Below are 14,235 nucleotides of genomic sequence, written 5' to 3' on the forward strand. Positions count from 1 at the left end.
CCAATACCTGATGGTGCTGGATAAGTTTACTCAAAATAATCAGAAAATCTTCGGATCCACCACTTTCTTGCAGATTGAGCTCTGTCGAAGCACAGTGCTTCATCAGCTCGCAGATTAATGGGATGAGTTTTTCAATGTCGTTGTGTGCTGTAACGCTGAGTTTTCTTATTTCGACCTGAACGAGCGCAAAACTTAACGCATAAAACGCTAAATGATCTATGAACAGCCTAACACTGATCAACTCTGACTATAGTCTATCTAGTAAGGCTATCGAGACTAATGCCTATACCAGTAGCAAATGAGCATTATTCGCTGCGATACCACCAATTCGCGCCTTAACACATTAGTAATACAGAACAATGCGATAACGATAAAGCTGTATCTCAATATTTTACGGATAAGATATACTGAAATAGAACGTGAATTCATAATGATCAATGACTACGAGCGGAATGTGCGAAGGCGTATACCCCAGATTCAAATCCGCGAATTTTATCCAATAGAATCTTGAGGAGGTTTTCATTGAGATGACATTGACGAAATTCTAACTCATACACGTGAGATTGGCGAATAAGAGAATTCGCGATATTATTTATGTCCAATTCAGTCATAGTTTGGTGATAGAGCCCATAAGGAATTTTCACTTCATCATGATCCGTAAGTACTAATTCATGGTACATCCTCTTTTCAGCTTGATGATGTAGATTATCCTAAAATTATTTACTTTTATAACTCTATATTCGATGATGTAAAAGTAGTATCATAAACGCTATCGGATGATATTCAACGTCGAGCAATTCTTCTCGAATATAAGTACAAGTAGCGATTTAAAGGTGCGTAAGTAAATGTTTGTAGACTATCTCCACCTCTAGCGTTCAGAGACGATGAGTAGAGAAGTACTGAGTACTCAAGTAGGTTTTCCCTACATACAGAAAATACTGGAATGTTGGTGATATAGGATCGTTTCTACTTCAAGACTGTTTCAGTATTAAACAAAAAATAGACCCCTGAATACTAACTTTTTACTTATGCAATAGCGATTACAAAGTATTACTTACCCTCTACTCAAGAGGTTTTTCAGGTGGAACTACCTACTTTTAGGACTGTGTATGTCAAAGTAGTTTGAGCTTACGTTTATATCACCTTGACAAGTGACATTATCACACATGAAAATGATATTATCGCGTAATACCAGAAGTTAACACACGTTAATGTGTTTCGGAATTCACTAGAAATTGGTTACTAAGAGAAGTATATCCTTGTGTACACAATAGCGGAGAGAATATTTAAAATGTAGTAAGCAGGCCGATGGGTATTCATTGAGTTGTATAAGCATAAAAAACATTCCCGCGCGCGTCTTAAGATTAGGTGGTAGGGTTAGGCAGGGTTGGGTTTAGGAGCGCGCGGGAATGTTTTTTATGCTTATACAACTCAATGAATACCCATCGGCCTGCTTACTACATTTTAAATATTCTCTCCGCTATTGTGTACACAAGGATATACTTCTCTTAGTAACCAATTTCTAGTGAATTCCGAAACACATTAACGTGTGTTAACTTCTGGTATTACGCGATAATATCATTTTCATGTGTGATAATGTCACTTGTCAAGGTGATATAAACGTAAGCTCAAACTACTTTGACATACACAGTCCTAAAAGTAGGTAGTTCCACCTGAAAAACCTCTTGAGTAGAGGGTAAGTAATACTTTGTAATCGCTATTGCATAAGTAAAAAGTTAGTATTCAGGGGTCTATTTTTTGTTTAATACTGAAACAGTCTTGAAGTAGAAACGATCCTATATCACCAACATTCCAGTATTTTCTGTATGTAGGGAAAACCTACTTGAGTACTCAGTACTTCTCTACTCATCGTCTCTGAACGCTAGAGGTGGAGATAGTCTACAAACATTTACTTACGCACCTTTAAATCGCTACTTGTACTTATATTCGAGAAGAATTGCTCGACGTTGAATATCATCCGATAGCGTTTATGATACTACTTTTACATCATCGAATATAGAGTTATAAAAGTAAATAATTTTAGGATAATCTACATCATCAAGCTGAAAAGAGGATGTACCATGAATTAGTACTTACGGATCATGATGAAGTGAAAATTCCTTATGGGCTCTATCACCAAACTATGACTGAATTGGACATAAATAATATCGCGAATTCTCTTATTCGCCAATCTCACGTGTATGAGTTAGAATTTCGTCAATGTCATCTCAATGAAAACCTCCTCAAGACTCTATTGGATAAAATTCGCGGATTTGAATCTGGGGTATACGCCTTCGCACATTCCGCTCGTAGTCATTGATCATTATGAATTCACGTTCTATTTCAGTATATCTTATCCGTAAAATATTGAGATACAGCTTTATCGTTATCGCATTGTTCTGTATTACTAATGTGTTAAGGCGCGAATTGGTGGTATCGCAGCGAATAATGCTCATTTGCTACTGGTATAGGCATTAGTCTCGATAGCCTTACTAGATAGACTATAGTCAGAGTTGATCAGTGTTAGGCTGTTCATAGATCATTTAGCGTTTTATGCGTTAAGTTTTGCGCTCGTTCAGGTCGAAATAAGAAAACTCAGCGTTACAGCACACAACGACATTGAAAAACTCATCCCATTAATCTGCGAGCTGATGAAGCACTGTGCTTCGACAGAGCTCAATCTGCAAGAAAGTGGTGGATCCGAAGATTTTCTGATTATTTTGAGTAAACTTATCCAGCACCATCAGGTATTGGTGATGGAAAAAGCTAGGCGCTAATCTAGTATAGAGCCTCTCGAAGTGATATTTCCTAATACCTCATTTCCGTAGGTGAAATTGAAAAACCTCGATCTCAGCTACAGGGAGAACATTAACTTTACGCAACTCGGGACTATTATTTCGAGCGATCTAACATATTTGTCAGTTGTGAACTCGCGCTTGCAGTCAACAGATTTCATTGCTATGCAGCTCAAAAACATTAAGGTCTGCGCGATTATTGCTGGGTACAGTTGTTAACGATCACATTCTGTATGAGCGGCTGTGTAGAGATGAATGAGGGAAATTCTAGTTTAATCTTAGCATATTTAGCCTATAATATGACGTGAGTGACTAAACAACATTTTTTTCTGTTATAAGTTTGAATTTTTTATGGCTGATCATTGCTGATCGTAAATTTACAGTTTCCGATATTTTTTAGCTCCAATATCTTGACATTAGTTACAATCAGCTGGATGAAGAGTGTATGATCGCGCTGCCTGCCTTACTTTGTAAAGACAAGACGGTTACTCTTATCATGAAAGGATGTGACCTTACACCCGAGGAAATTCGCGCTTTTGAAAGTTTTGCTGATATCGGGGTACTCGCTCGTTTCTATAGTTTTGTGGATCATTTTGATATAAATTGGTGGATTTATAGGTTGAAAGCCTTGATCTGAGTTACAATGCCGATATGGAACCGGCGGGCTTGAAAGAAATTGGATGCTTCGTAAGAAAGCATTGCACGAAAACAGTTCGACTTTCAGCTTGCGAATTGGATGAAGACTCACTAATCTCGTTAAATAATGGTCTCGGAATTTATGAGGTGATCATTTGAACTAGGTCTGTTTTGTTTTCTAACTGAAATATTCAATCACAGTGTAATGCTTATGTGAGTTTTAGTCATATTGAAGCATGACATTTCATTGTTCGATAGAATTTTCATCATCAATAAAGTGTTTCTGATCACGAGCTTCATTATCTTCTTCGGTGTTGAATAAGTTTTTGCTATTAGGAGTAGAAATCGCAAAAAAAATTGCTCAACCGTCGGTAAATAATATTATGACTAATCTATTACGGCCTTCGAGCCGTTTGTAGTCTCGTAAACTATCTGAACATCACACCATGTTTTAGCTGCATTCGCTGGATTTAAGTAGAAATCCCGGCATTTCATCCTGCTACAAAACAGTAACTAAAGTCCTGTGCAATTCCCGTGTGGAAGAATTTAATCTGTGTAATTGCAAGATGCTTTCCATGCAAATCAGGAATCTGAGCGAAGAGATGGGAAAACGATGCGATACGGTAAGATCTTTCTGCTCAATCATAGATCCCGATATAGCGATGTAGTTCGTTTCTGCATTTTTAAATTGATATAAATCTCCTATTATTCAATTAACAGCTAAAGGCAATCGACCTCAGTGATAGCGATAGAACGAGAATCGATGAGAAATACGTGAATTCCATTCAGAGCTTCGTGAGATATAATCCTGAATGCCGCAAAGTCAAACTAGTCTTACCGCGCTTGAGTGGGGAAGATATGAAGACCTTGAGAAAACAACTGTTCTCACCCTGTAAGGGGATATTTTCCGAATAAATATGTATCTAGATGAGAATTAGGAGATTTTCCTTTACTTGATAATGCTTTGCGTGAGCGCTACGGCCTGATAAGATTATAGGTAGGTAGGCCTACATATTGGTAGAAGTTAAGACATGCCAATGTAACTTTCCGCATTTCTGTCTATATCGATTCGGAATCCACCAGAAATTGGTTACTATGTGAGCGAAGTATTCTTGCAAAGCAACAGCACAGGCAAATTTATATTTGTTCGGTATGGACAATATTATAGAACATGATATTTCCACTTGGAGAGAAGACGAAATTTGATGTCATAAGGTAGCTCATTTTACACTATCGTAAATCTCTGTCGCTATAATGCTCGTAATCGAATCAAATTTGACCTGCAATGTATTCTGGGTAACCCTAACTCAAGGTGGGGAGTCGAATATTAACATAGTAATTCTGTTATTAAAGTTGACTATGTATAGGTACGTGCTACGCTACGGAAAAAGAGATTTAGCCAAAAGTCTGTATAGAACTGCGTTGGTTTTAAAGGTGTTACATCATGAAATGTCTGACGAAATTTGGTATGGTGCATTGTTATTATGTCCTACAACTGTGTACTAACGTTCAAGGTGAGAATTTAATGTTTAGCATGCTAATTCTGTTATTGAAATTGACTATGTATGGGTATATGCTATGTTCACGAAAATCAGATATGCGTAAAAGTCGGTATTCGACTGCGATAGTTTCAAAGGTGTTCCATCATTAGATGTGTGATGAAATTTAGCACGGTGCATTGCCATAAGGCTCTACAACTACGTATCAAGTTTAGAGTTGGTATTCAATGTTAAGCATGGTAATTCCGTTATTAAAGTTGGCTATGTATGGGTACGTGCTATACGCTCCCGCAAAACAGATGTACGCAAAAAGTCGATGTAGAGTCGCGTTAGTTTTAAAGTTGTTCCATCATGAAATGTGTGATGGGATTTGGTACGGTGCATTTTTATAATGTCCTATAACCGCGTACCAACTTTCAAGGTGGGAATTCAATGTTTAACACGGTAATTCTGCTATTGAAATTGACTATGTATAGGTATATGCTATGTTCGCGCAAAACAGATATGCGTAAAAGTCGGTATTCGACTGCGTTAGTTCTAAAGGTGTTCCTTCATTAGATGTGTGATGAAATTTAGCATGGTGCATTGCCATAATGTCCTACATCTACGTATCAAGTTTAGAGTTGGGATTCAATATTAAGCATGGTAATTCCGTTATTAAAGTTGAGTATGTATAGGTACGTGCTATACGCTCCCGCAAAACAGATGCACACAAAAAGTCGATGTGGAGCCGCGTCAGTTTTAAAGTTGTTGCATTATGAGTTTACTTATCAACTTTGAAGGATTGCGCAGTTTGTGGTGTGATACGCAAAATTAGTGTGTTTAAATCAGACCTGTCGTACACATAGTGATGTCGCATTAGTCCTAAATATACATGATAGAATATCAAGGAAAGTATCATCTAACGTATAATGAATGTTATTTCTTTCTCGGAAGCAAGTCATTATCCAAACATAGTGATCAAAATTATCGCAGAGCAATACCGGTTTTGCGTAAATTCCGAACAAAATCCAGAGTGTAATAGTCTTTAGTGCATCGGAATAGTGTAGTCTTCTATCTACTTTACAAAATTTATACGATTTTTCTTGCTGCGTTCCGGGATAAAATGTAATTTTTCGCCCTTTTTGTTTATTTTTAATAAAATTAGTATCCATTAAAAAACGCCGTGTAAAGGTAATGTACGAATACAAGTACAAGTTGAGATTTCAAAGTAAGTAAGTGGTTATGTTCGTAGACTAACCCCACTTCTACGCAACGATTTTTCAGTAAGTAGTTATGTTTCTAGGCTACTTTTACTTCTATTTAACGAGTTTTCATACTAATCTGCTTTCTTTAATAACTTTCATCTTTTTCATCAGTGAGCGAAGGTAATACCGGTGTTAACACCATGGTCAGATGCGAGATAACAGCGACTCAGAGCTCATTTAGATACCTAAGCTACTTTAAAATTAGTACCCGAGTATTTGCTGCAATTATACTGCCAGATAGTTATAGCCAGAGGGTTTCGATGGTGACGTACTTGTATAATGCACATTTTGGAGAGAGTAAGTAAAGCAATGATCTCAGATAAATCCATTAAATTAAGGTAGAAGTAGCTATTTACGAATAAAAGTTAGTATTCTAGGTCTATATTTCTGTTAATACTGAAAATGTCATGAAGTTGAAGCAATCTGAAATCATAAACACTTTAGTATTAGGTACATATACGCTAAAAGCTACTTTAGTATTCTGATGGAGTGCAAATACTAGTTTACTTATCAACTTTGAAGGCTTGCGCAGTTTGTGGTGTGATACGCAAAATTAGGGTGTTCAAATCAGACCTGTCGTACACATAGTGATGTCGCATTAGTCCTAAATATACATGATAGAATATCAAGGAAAAGTATCATCTAACGTATAATGAATGTTAATTCTTTCTCGGAAGCAAGTCATTATCAAAACATAGTGATCAAAATTATCGCAGAGCTGGAAAATGCGTGAGCTGGACTAACTTTTTACGTAGTTCGAAATCGCTACTTCTATACATTAATTCAAAGTATTTGTCAGTCATCGCAGCACCGCTCATATTGCGCAGCATCTATTTATTTCACGGATAACAAATTACTCCTGCTTTTATCAGAGGATACTTTCCTAGGGTTTGCCTACTAAGAGTACTTAGTTTAGATTAATGAAAAATATAGTGATTGAAAATAGATCACTGGATTATAGTTTATAGAAAACTCCACAATTCTATGTGACGTCCTTGCATGACAACAGCCTTCGAACTATTCGCCACCTCATAAACACTTGAGTAGGCCTACATTTCATGCGTGTGGGGAAAACCTTGGTAAATTTACATATGCATTTAGTTTCCGGCTCTGAAAGCAAGCTTGGTCTATGATCAATAGCAACTTTTGCGTAAACTCCGTTCTATTTCACTTCATAACTACACAATGTAGATAGTCTATTCGAAAAATTCGATGTATAATTGAACTTTCCTCTGCATGATCATTAGGGCTTCTATTTTTTGTTGCTGGGCAACTTTGTTGAAGCCGAAAGCGGTATTATCTAGCAACATGGTTTAAATGACTCGCCTCCGGCGTTTATTGACCGTATTACCCGTATTCTCGTCATGCAAAAATTATGCATGTATTAGTATGAATCTCAGATGCAGCAAAGTGTGTGAGACTGCCTGTAAAATGGTGCGAAGCAGCGACTCTAATTTCCCGGCTTATAGCAAACAACGACGCTGAAATTTTACTTCAGACGCAGCAAAGTGTGTGAGACCGCCTGTAAAAATTGCGCGAAGGTACATTTCTCGGCTTATAACAAATAACGACGCTGAAATTCTACTTCAGATACAGTAAAGTTAATGCGTTTGGCTATATAAATTGCGCGAAGGTGCATTTCTCGGCTTATAGCGAATAACGACGCTGAAACTCTACTTCAGATACAGCAAATGCGGCCAAGTCTGCGCGAATAAGTGCATAAATTGCGAAAAGGTGCGACTCTAATTTTTCGGCTTTATTGCAAATACCGATGTTGGAATTGTACTTATGTCACATAGAACTCGAACACTATCGATGAAATTCACATAAAATCATGAATTGCTTGCCTGCGTCTAATGAGAATAAGTCGTAAAATGGGGAGGCTGCAGAGACCGTAACTTGTATACATAAAATCGAGTTTAAAAATATGGACGGATGAGTTATCTCTGACCAATAGAGTAATATAACCGCCTATAGGTTAGTGGGGTATTGCTATAATGTATGTCCAAACAATCGTTGCAGACTCTGAATGTTACCTAGGTCCTTATCACAAAAAAATCATGCATCAGAAGCGTAGGGATTCATATTATCAAGTCGCAGCGCTCAAAATCGCATTTTATATTAAGTAATTAGTGATGATGTGTAGAATTTTGATATTAATAATATTATCCGGAGAATATAGCCTTGCATAGACATCATAGTTTTCGCATGTATGTATAATCTGAATAGGAATTTATGAAGCTCAGATGCAGCAAAGTGTCTGAGACTGCCTGTAAAAATGATGCGTAGTTGTTCCTAATCCCGACCTTCCGCTCGTATCGTACATACTACAAGCCAGTGATCGCTACATCAAACAAAACGGTCAGATCGAACGCAAGAACCCGGATCGCAGCGTCGGATGGCAGCAAAGCGGTGTATCTCGAAACATCAACCGATCTGGAGGATTTCAGCACGCGAATCGACGCAATAACGATCAACGATATCATTGATATGCTCTTTTTTCGAAATAAAATCGTACACTGTACAATGCTATTTCAATGAGACTGAGTAAAGTGTTAGAAGATACTAAAAGCGCTGAATCGTATGAAATGCGGTGACTACAGGGATCGAACCTAGAACCTAGAGCAAGATAGTTGACTGATTCCTCTGTGATGACGTTATGAAATCTAGTTCAACGTTTAGTGTATTACGCGAGAATTTATATTCTCAAAAACAGTTCAGTACGCATAATCATGATGATGTAGCAATGGCGTTATATAGGCGGATGATGTGGCAATGCGCGTGGCTGATGATGTGGCAAGGGGCGTCCTACAGATGTGGCAATGGGCGTGCTATAGGTGCGGCAATGGGTGGATGATGTGGCAATGTAGGCGTGGCAATTAAGGCGACGTGGCCTTCTGGGATTGGTGCGTACCGATCGATTCAAACCCTACTACTAATATTACAGTCAGCGACGACACTATTTCAAACATGAAATGTAAGTAATATTTTTCACATTCAGTCAAGTATCTCTAGGCCCCTGACCGGCAAACATGTGCCAAGAAGTAGTTTCAAAATGTAGATTTGATCAAGACGTCGCATACTTTCAAAGCTTGAGAGCGGTGGTTCTCATACTTTACTAACCCGCGTAGCACTTACGCTAGTCTTCAATTCTTGTCGGGGTCTAACCTCAATTATTGCTGAGTCATAAAGACAAAAAATCCACGACAATATTCATCTAACTCAGAGGTCTCAAACTCAAATGTGCTCGCGGGCCATTTTTCCAGTTTTGGACGACGCCGCGGGCCGCAGGGATATGTCTTTCCGAATAGGCCTTCTTTGACGGGATGAAACTGTCCTATTCGCAAGCAGCTGACCTATAACAGACTGACATTCAACACACATCGCAAAACTGAGATTTACTTTTATAGCAATTTGGACCTGGCATGAAAAAGATAATCACATTTATAAATATTTGAATAGGATTGCCGCTGTACTTGATATAAATTGATTATAAGATACAGACACCATGCGGATGGACAAATGCATGATGTCATCATAAAAGCTATCGCGTTATAATTTTGCAGCTAATATGAATATTTTGAATTTAACAGATTGATAATAAGATATTGATCTGATATCACATCATTTAGGGTTGAGCAGTGTAGCCCAATCCAGGATTGGGGTATACCCCTGATAACTGGGCTATTTATCTCATGATTGTCTTTGGTCAAATACCGTGGAACATTGGGGCATATGAACCACATTATAAATATATATGATTGAATGTGTCATAGTAATAAAAATGTCGGAAAGCCGAACATCGTTACATCGTTGGAGCGAACCACTGCGGTATTCAGTACCTTTAAGTTAGGGTTACTATCCGTCAGGGGTGGGCAAACTTTTGAGCTCGCGGGCCGCATTCAACATCTGAATCCGTTCGCGGGCCGCACTGTATAAAATTGGGACTATAAACCAAAACGCAATATTGGTATTTGATTATGTAGTGAGGACATGGAGATCATATATATGCTTATTTAAAACAAACCAAACATTTCTTCAATTATATCGTACACGCGTCAGAAACAGTGGTGAGATTTTATAGACTGGTCGACCTCAATAACCAATTTGTCAAAACTATAGATGAAAGTCGGTTGTCCCAATTCTTGAAAATCATAGAAATTTATATCTGTGAGCAGCGATCTGTTTACTAAATTCACTTTTGGTTCAGTTCCAAGCACACAATGCTGACAGTATCATAACCATGTTAGCTTCAAACACGGTTCTAGTATGTGTAGATAACATAGAAATATCCTAATTTTACGCATCGCAACGAATCTACCTAGGACACGCGCGAATCGTTTTTTTCTATAAGCACATCACTGAAATAATTATAACAGGAGTGGCCAATCTGAAATCACTCTCGTGATCCGAATTATGTCAATCTCATATTGTATTTCTGTGATGCTTAGCAGTTGAAACCTTTCAAACTGCGTTGGCCTTGAGATCGGGTTGTCGCGCCAGATATTAAACATAAAAAACATAGGAAGTATTCACCTTAGAACAGTGGTTCTCAAACTTTTTAAGACACGCCCCTCCTCCCCTTCTTCATATCACAAAACGCAACCAGGATGCTAGCAAACCTATAACGGACAGTTTGATGGCATGGAAGGCTACGACTATGAATGAGAGATTTTTAAATATGAAATTCGGACTTAATACCGAGCAAGAACTATGAAATGGATGTTAGTCGCGCAAAGCGCGAAAAAAATTTCTGTTGAGCTCAGCTTCGCACCCCCTTCAGATGCTTTCACGCTCCCAAGGGGGCGCGCCCCCAGTTTGAGAACCACTGCCTTAGAATTATCACGGTGAAATAAACTAAGAAATAGCTTAATCAAGTCCCTGCATTAATTCGATTCTTAGTACGCATTTTATCAGTACTTTTAATTAATTTCTTTAGACTCTCGCGGGCCGCATAGAACAGTCTTGCGGGCCGCATGCGGCCCGCGGGCCGTAGTTTGCCCACCCCTGCTATACGTCCTCTTTTTTTACTTTTTTTGAAAGCGTCCTCGGAGGACGTCTTTTTGTCCTCTTTTTTGAGAATGTAGGTGAAATTTACCGCCAAAATCGACTGAGATGCCTTAAACCAGCACCGAAGTAACGCGCAGGTGGGTATTTCGGGAGCTTAGCAAACCACCTGAGAAGGTGAAGGGGAAAACTGTATTCTGGGCGCCGAACGAGAAAGACAACCTTCTTTTTTTTAGTTAAGCGACCATACGAAGTGCGAAAAATTTACTATTTTTTCAGGATTTTCCTCCGGTTTTGCAAGTCTGAAACCCTGAAAAAGTGTCCTCTTTTCAGATTTACAAAGTATGGTAACCCCGCCACCAAGTGGCCTTATAATAACATGGATATAGGGACCCAAGATGTAAATAACAGATTGCCAATTGTTGCCATAACAACTTGCTTGGATAGCGGAGTATCAAGCTACTTCCTCTTGATCTATTACTATTCCCCATGACACGTGAATAGTTTGTTGCGTCCATATAATTGTAACCAAGGTACGGCGTTCCGAGTCCACTTGAGTCATTCTCATTTGTCATCGAGTCTGAGTAATTCTACGCATGGCCATGTTCTACGAAAGTTCGCGTCCAGAGAGAGAGAGAGAGAGAAAGAGAGAGAGAGAGAGAGGCACAAGTCACAACTTACAAATTGCAGTCACAGATCATCTATGGGTCCGGTTTTATTATTATGAATTGGAAATGTGGCGAAAAAGTGAATCTTTTAGTGCATGGAAGCGTTTGCAATTGATGTGATGGTGAAGTTTGATGAATAGTTTCAGGCTTTCGGAGCAATTTGAGAAGGAATTTTAACTTTTAAACGTAAAAAGATATATATATGTCACTTATATATTGTCAAATACTTGAACATCTAAAATGTCTTCGCGGGCCGCCCAAAATGATCTGGCGGGCCGCATGCGGCCCGTGGGCCGCGTCTTTGAGACCTCTGATCTAACTATACATCAAATACATTACTATCTATTACTGCCAGAGGTGATTAAAGTAGTCAAGAAAGCTACTCAAGTAGAAGTAGAAGTAGCTACGAAAAAATCTACTCAAGTACAAGTACTTCTTTCATGGGAAACCTTAAACTATTTGAAGTAGAAGTACAATTTACTGACTTTAAAAGTACTCAAGTAAATAAGTAATTGTGAAAACGATCCTGATTGGATGGATTATAAAAAGGTGCAAATTGAGCTATGTGATAGGTGACGAGCTTGATTCATATTGATGAAAATGATAGTATTGATAAGGAAATGCGACACTAATCCTCTGTTTTCTCGAACAGGTTTTGGAAAAAAGCATGGTATGGCGCCATCCCCCTATAAGGCCCGTAGTTTAGTCGAAGAGCAATATGGAGAAGTTGTATAGGATACGGTGTAAACACTTTGCGCGATTAGTAAACGTTAATAAAAAATATGGTGGACCGTAAAAATGCCATATTGTGTAGCTATATTTCAAGAAATTAAAGGCATTACTGCACTTGCTTTTATACCTAAACATTTATGTTATTCGGACAAAAGAACTGATATTAATTATTTTATAACTCAAAGTATATGATACTGGGAATTGAAAGTGAAATATAAATACTACTTGTAAAAGCAGAATATGTATTTCATGCTTTTAGTCCAGAAAGTTTCAAAGGTGGTATGCTAAAATAGCTCTAAAACTAAAAAAAGTCAAAGTCCACTCTTCCAGATTAGGACACGCCATGGAAATATATATATATATGCTAGATTACGATATGGCAAGAAAATTCTAGATTGCGAACATCAGTTTCAAACGTTATGATGAGCCATATATACTGTGATGAATTATTTCATATGAGTGAAGGGCGACAATGTAGTGAGAACGGAACCACGCCAACCTTCCACCTAAATTATATTCACCGATACTTTCGTGAAATCAAACTGGTAACTCCGTATCCACTGCGCGCCAAGCGCGACGAAAATTCTGTGCTTTACAAAACTTTTAAACTTTTATGAAAATTAAATGTTAATACTCCGTGAAAACAGTTCCGAAATTCCTCAGGCTATCTTCCTGATTGGAAGATTGAACTACTTCTACTTGACAAACTGAAAATAGCGAAAAGTAAGTAAGTAGATCATGAAATATCAAGAAGTAGAAGTAGAAGTAGCGAAAATCAGATCTACTTGAGTAAGTACCAGAAGTAAAGGAAAACTACTTGAATACTTCGAAAAAGTAGAAGTACTTCGTTACTGACCACCTCTGATTACTGCATGGTGCACTGAAGGACATGTGCCAGAACAAAAGCATTAAAATATAATCTCCACGCAAAACGAACACGTTATAAGGAATAGTTGTTGAAAATCAGTGTAACGTGTGCTGCTTCCTTCTCATATAGTTCGGTCTAAGCCCAACAGCGTGATACCAATTGCCAAATTAAAAATGAGCTTCGAAATATTATGAATATAATTGTAAATTAGGAGGGAGGGGGCTGCAACTTCGATATTCAAAGTCTGGGGACGCCACTGACCACAACGGTTACAATTCGGCTATTGATCGGGCCAAATTAACTGCAACCCATGATGGCCAAGACCGACGTATCATCCCAAATCATATGTGGGAGTTGAGTGTGCTTTTTGATTCACGCTGAACCCCTGAAACTGGCTCGCTGTACGCCTTGTGTTCCGTGGAACGCCGGTTAAGAAACCACTGTTTTAGAGGTTAGTCGGCTTTTTTGTACTGTCGCAAAATGGCAAATGGCACTACAAATTTCGAAAATATATTCAGTTACTGTGATGCAGTCCAGCTGCTATTACTATTTCACACATGAAGGAGATACAAGCACATCCGAAACTACTTTCTACATGACAAAATTCGAAGTGTGAGAAGTAAATGGTTAAGCCATAAAACAGAAAAGCAAAAGTGGAAGTAATCTAAACCTACAGCTGCTCAATCATAAGCTACTTGGGGACTCTAGAACAGCAGAAAATCTTCGCACCTGTGATCTCGAATTCGAATAAGCTCACGAGTTGGTCTGAATTTTGTTTTAAAC

At 38.2% G+C, this 14,235-nt stretch overlaps 1 protein-coding gene and 1 pseudogene across 2 annotated transcripts in view; both read left to right on the forward strand.

The window, feature by feature from the left end:
- LOC145450978 (HHIP-like protein 2) overlaps nt 1–14,235 on the forward strand; it is a 56,736-nt pseudogene that overhangs the window by 11,985 nt on the left and 30,516 nt on the right. The gene's annotated exons all lie outside the window — the stretch shown is intronic.
- On the forward strand, nt 3,055–4,516 carry LOC145450704 (uncharacterized). Its single transcript, XM_080329205.1, has 4 exons — nt 3,055–3,354; nt 3,414–3,578; nt 3,887–4,054; nt 4,152–4,516. The coding sequence occupies exons 1-4, from the start codon at nt 3,241–3,243 to the stop codon at nt 4,344–4,346; spliced, it is 642 nt and encodes a 213-aa protein (XP_080185331.1). The 5' UTR covers nt 3,055–3,240; the 3' UTR covers nt 4,347–4,516.

The sequence above is a fragment of the Botryllus schlosseri genome, chromosome 11 (assembly GCF_051294905.1).
Source record: "Botryllus schlosseri isolate E-star chromosome 11, Bs_hap1, whole genome shotgun sequence".
Taxonomy (NCBI): Eukaryota; Metazoa; Chordata; class Ascidiacea; order Stolidobranchia; family Styelidae; genus Botryllus; species Botryllus schlosseri.

Bases quoted from the DNA above. Each gene is read 5' to 3' on its own strand.
- LOC145450704 (XM_080329205.1), top strand. From the start codon at position 3,241: ATGATCGCGCTGCCTGCCTTACTTTGTAAAGACAAGACGGTTACTCTT. The intron at 3,355-3,413 runs GTACTCGCTCGT...GTGGATTTATAG, and splicing joins AAAGTTTTGCTGATATCGGG to GTTGAAAGCCTTGATCTGAG. The intron at 4,055-4,151 runs GTAAGATCTTTC...TTCAATTAACAG, and splicing joins TGGGAAAACGATGCGATACG to CTAAAGGCAATCGACCTCAG.